The sequence below is a fragment of the Osmerus mordax genome, chromosome 11 (genome assembly GCF_038355195.1).
Source record: "Osmerus mordax isolate fOsmMor3 chromosome 11, fOsmMor3.pri, whole genome shotgun sequence".
Lineage (NCBI taxonomy): Eukaryota > Metazoa > Chordata > Actinopteri > Osmeriformes > Osmeridae > Osmerus > Osmerus mordax.
The window spans coordinates 15,421,398-15,425,803 of NC_090060.1; the positions used below are offsets into that span (position 1 = coordinate 15,421,398).

The 4,406-nt window shown below is 46.2% G+C and overlaps 1 protein-coding gene across 1 annotated transcript; it reads right to left on the reverse strand.

The window, feature by feature from the left end:
* Positions 1–624: 624 nt before the first annotated feature.
* On the reverse strand, positions 625–4,401 carry LOC136951781 (ryanodine receptor 1-like). Its single transcript, XM_067246383.1, has 5 exons — positions 4,351–4,401; positions 1,758–1,857; positions 1,539–1,618; positions 1,065–1,141; positions 625–811 (listed from the first exon to the last, which is right to left on the reverse strand). Exons 1-5 carry the CDS (start codon positions 4,399–4,401, stop codon positions 655–657), a joined length of 465 nt encoding a protein of 154 aa, XP_067102484.1. The 3' UTR covers positions 625–654.
* Between the last annotated feature and the right edge of the window lie 5 nt (positions 4,402–4,406).

A 4,406-nucleotide genomic window follows, 5' to 3' on the forward strand; every position in this document is an offset into this window, starting at 1 on the left:
CTTCCTGCTTCCTGGTGATCAGTCTATGAGTTAAGGGAGTTACAGTAGATCTGTGATCGAAGCACTCAAGGACAAAAACTTTACAATCATTGTTGGATTGTTGGTGTCATTAATGGACAAATAAATTACGCTTATGTTTGCCATTAAGTCATCAAAAACTCATGTAATTTGTGACTGTAAAGTTCTCTTGATCGATTCCTTGAGTGCGAAATGAAATGCACATAAAAGACTGGTCAGGTGAAGAGGAGCGGAAAGAGAGAAAGGACAGAGGGGAGAAAAGAGAGAAAGAGAGACAGAGAAACTAAGTATTTTATTTACCACGTTCTAGCTTCATATCTGAGAACCAAGGGAGAACCAATCAGGGGGAGGGGGAGGGGCACAAAGAGGAGGGGCAGAGCGGTGTTGTGGGTGGAGGGAGAGAGCGAGTCAAAGAGCGAGGGAGAGAAAGAGGGAGGAAGAGGGAGAGAGAGAGGGATGCGGTGAGTCCAGGACAGCAATCCCAACGTTTGTCAGAGGAGCAAAAAGTACGTACCAGTCACAACTTTGATTCATATAATAAAACATCTTTATGAATCTCAAACTGCTTTTTGTACTGTAAACACACAAACAAACAAACCCCCCATACAAACACACACACACTCATCATACGTAACATCAAAAAACACAGGTGCATATGACAATATGAATCTGCTGATATGACTGTTGGAGCTGTAGGGAGCAGGGGAAACCATACTCACTTGATCCCTCTTCAGAAACCATGCCAAGTCCCTCAGCCTTGTTCTGTCTTTCAAAGGCGTTCAGGTCCAGAACACTGGCAAACATCACACAGTCATTAGCAGACATTAGACAAAAACAAACATTAGCCTGTGTGTGTTGGACTGAGACCATCTGAGATAAAAGATGTTTTAATAACTGAAGTCTCCTTAAACAGGGTCATCATTGTGGTCGTCGCCATCATAGATATCTGACTGTCACTACCATTACTTGTTTTCATCCACATTATCATGATCATCATCATCATTATGGTGATGAGATCCTCCTCCTCATCAGGATGATGAACAGACCTGCAGGTCTGCATCAGAGCCTGCATGCTCAGGAAGAAGCCCACATCCTTCTTGTCCTTCAGGTAGTCCAGCATCCTCTACACAGAGAAACATAGGAGACCATGTTAGGAGGGAATTACTTTCCCCTGTCACCTCTCTAAAATAGCTCTCTGTAAAGCGAATCTACTTAAGAAAATCTGAGGGAACTGGGGCAAGTGAGGGTTAGTCTAGGGCAGGGGCTGACGGCTGGGGCTAAGGGCTATGGGCTAAGGTCTATGGGCTATGGGCTATGGGCTAAGGTCTATGGGCTATGGGCTAAGGGCTAAGGGCTATGGGCTAAGGGCTATGGGCTAAGGGCTATGGGCTAAGGGCTATGGGCTAAGGGCTATGGGCTATGGGCTATGGGCTAAGGGCTATGGGCTATGGGCTAAGGGCTATGGGCTAAGGGCTATGGGCTATGGGCTAAGGGCTATGGACTGGGGCAGCTCCACTCACCTGCTGTACGTCACTGTTGCCCCCATTGAGGATGGAGATCCCCAGCTTGAGAGTGGAAGAAACCATGACTCCCGTCTCACCTGAGGAGAAAACACACACAAAATGTAATTGTGAAATGGTGTATCTGTGTGTGTGTATCTGTGTGAGTGTGTGTATCTGTGTGTGTGTGTGTGTGTATCTGTGTGTGTGTGTGTATGTGTGTGTTTACAGCTCCAGTACCTTTGCAGGCACTGATCATCTGCAGCACCATCTCTGCCGCCCCTCTGTTGTGCAGGCGGGACTGCTGGTACAGCAGCCTCTGTTTCTCCATCTCCTTCTCCTGCAGGACGGAGACACAGGGGTGGCTGTAGCCCTGTCACACTGGTCTGCACTGCCCCCCGCACTGTACACACGCAACCACACACACACTCACTGTACACACACAACCACACACACACTCACTGTACACACACAACCACACACTCACTGTACACACACAACTACACACACACTGACTGTACACACACAACTACACACACACTCACTGTACACACGCAACCACACACACACTCACTGTACACACACAACCGCACACACTCACTCGGCACACCTTCTTTAATTTCCCACGCACAACAAATTTGAGCTAGTCTACGAAGCTACCATGGAGCAAGGCAGAAGGCAAAAAAAACAAAGTTTGATTTTTTTTTTAAAGGTGTGAATTCTATTTTCTATGGGTTTAAAAAAAATGAGTGTGAAAAAATACATTTTGAAAGGTTGAAAAAATAATTGCGAAAAGAAAGTTGTAATTTTAGTTTTGTTTTTGGTTGTTGTTGTGAGTGATATATATATAAAAAAAGAAATATTTCTATGTGTATGTTATGCAAGCTAAAACGCACACAAATATTGTACAATAAACACCAATACAAGCACACACATTCATACACACACACATATGCTCTTCCTTTGGGACAGAAAGTGTATTAGTGGAGTCAATCATTTCAGCTGTTCACATTACCCAGCACCAGCAAACGTTTGAGTACGGCAAACACAGCGTTTGCCTGCTAACTATTATGAAGTAGTAGTAGTAGGATCGCAGCATGCTCCCACCTGCAGTCCCACCATGGGCCTCACTGCTGCGCTTTCTTAGGGTTCGTGGCCCTACTCTGACACATGCTCCAAGCAGCAGGGGCTCCTTTAAGAAAGGCTGGTTGTGGTCTGTTAGACTGGTTAAACTGGGAGGCATTCTGCACGTATCTATGTAGAGCCAAACACGCTGGGCAGTTTGAAGGGCAAGCATATTCTTTTAGAACACCTTACTGAGTCACTTCAGCGGAACAAGCGTGCTACTCTTAACCTAGCTAACGCCTCATGGCTAACTCTGACACGGTATCACAGCAAATGGCAATCAGCTCCTGTTGACAAAAGTTACAGTGTTATGCAAGACCCACCCACACAAATACACAATGCAATATCCCCACCCAAAGGACCTCCACCAACCCCCCCCCCCCCCCCCCCCCCCCCTCTAGCCACCCCTCCCTCCCTCATAGGCCTGACCGTGGTTTACCCAAGGTGAGGCACAGTGGAGATGGTTCTCTGGGCTACAGAGGGCTTGTGTCCTCACAGTGATTTATGTGAATCTACACTACACCGTGTGTGTGTGTATTGTGTGTACACTGTGTGTGTGCTTCCGTGCATTTGCAAGTCTGTGCGTGTGTGCGTGTGTTTCTGTTTGAGTGTATGTCTGGCTGACTGTGCAGGCTTTTACTGTAGTCCTTGGTGAGTACAGAGAGGGAAGCTTGTTATAATAAGTCCAATTCAAGGTAAAGACAAACAAAATCGATAGATACCCGAGGTTATTATTAGAATCAAGATCAGTCCAGATACAGGAATGCACAGCCTGACTAGTAGGTGAGTAGAGGGGGCTGTGAGAGGTAGGGGGGGGTGCAAGTTTAGAGTAAGCTGATTACTAACAGTAAGGTAGTAATCACAGGCACAGAGTCAATCTGGCTCTGGGAAAAGGACTTCTGTACAGAGTGTGCATCATTCACATTAGGTCACATGGGGAAACCATGTTTATCATCATCTGAGTAGCTGCTAAACCTAGAAAAGGAGGGCAATGTAGCATCTCTGAATTTACAGTAACGTATCATAATAGGCAACTGTCACTGAGAGGAGCTTTGTGATTCTCATGAAGAGACAGTGGATGTTCATTCTTCAACAGACATGAAACGTTGCCCTCAAGAACAAGCTATATCAGCTATAGATATAGTCTATATCGATCTATATCGATGTATATCTATATATCACTACTGAACATTTAACCTCTGCCTCATCACATTATCCAAGCCTGTAGACCTAGGATTGTTACATGTGAAGACCATTTAGGTGTTTATCACCAAGAAGTTTCAGTATTCAAAGATGAATCAACGACTAGAATGATAAATCACAGGGTTGGAATTTGTGAGTCGAGGTTCTAAACACTCCTAATCTAGTTTTAGACTTTCGAATACGCAACATTTTGTTGTCTTTAGTCGCACCATCTCTGCACTCCGTCATGCATGTTTTTAGAGACACGGGTAATTAAGACCAAGACACAGACTTCGGGGCAGAGTCCAGCAAAGGAATGCACAAGTCAGTCCACCATAGCAGGAACAAATCGACAGATCGTGTGAGAGAGGAAGACTGGAAGAGAGAGAGAGAGATATGCCAGCGGGGGGGGAGTGTGCGGGGTGTGATGATGGCGCCGTGTACGTCACTCGTGGCGAGATGCTTCTTCGGTGACTTCCCCTGTCCCCAGCCCCTGGCCCCCCCATACCATCTCTGTCTGTCGCACCTCAAAGGCTGGCTCCCCCTCCTCCTCTCCCCCTTCGTCCTCCTCACCCATGTGGC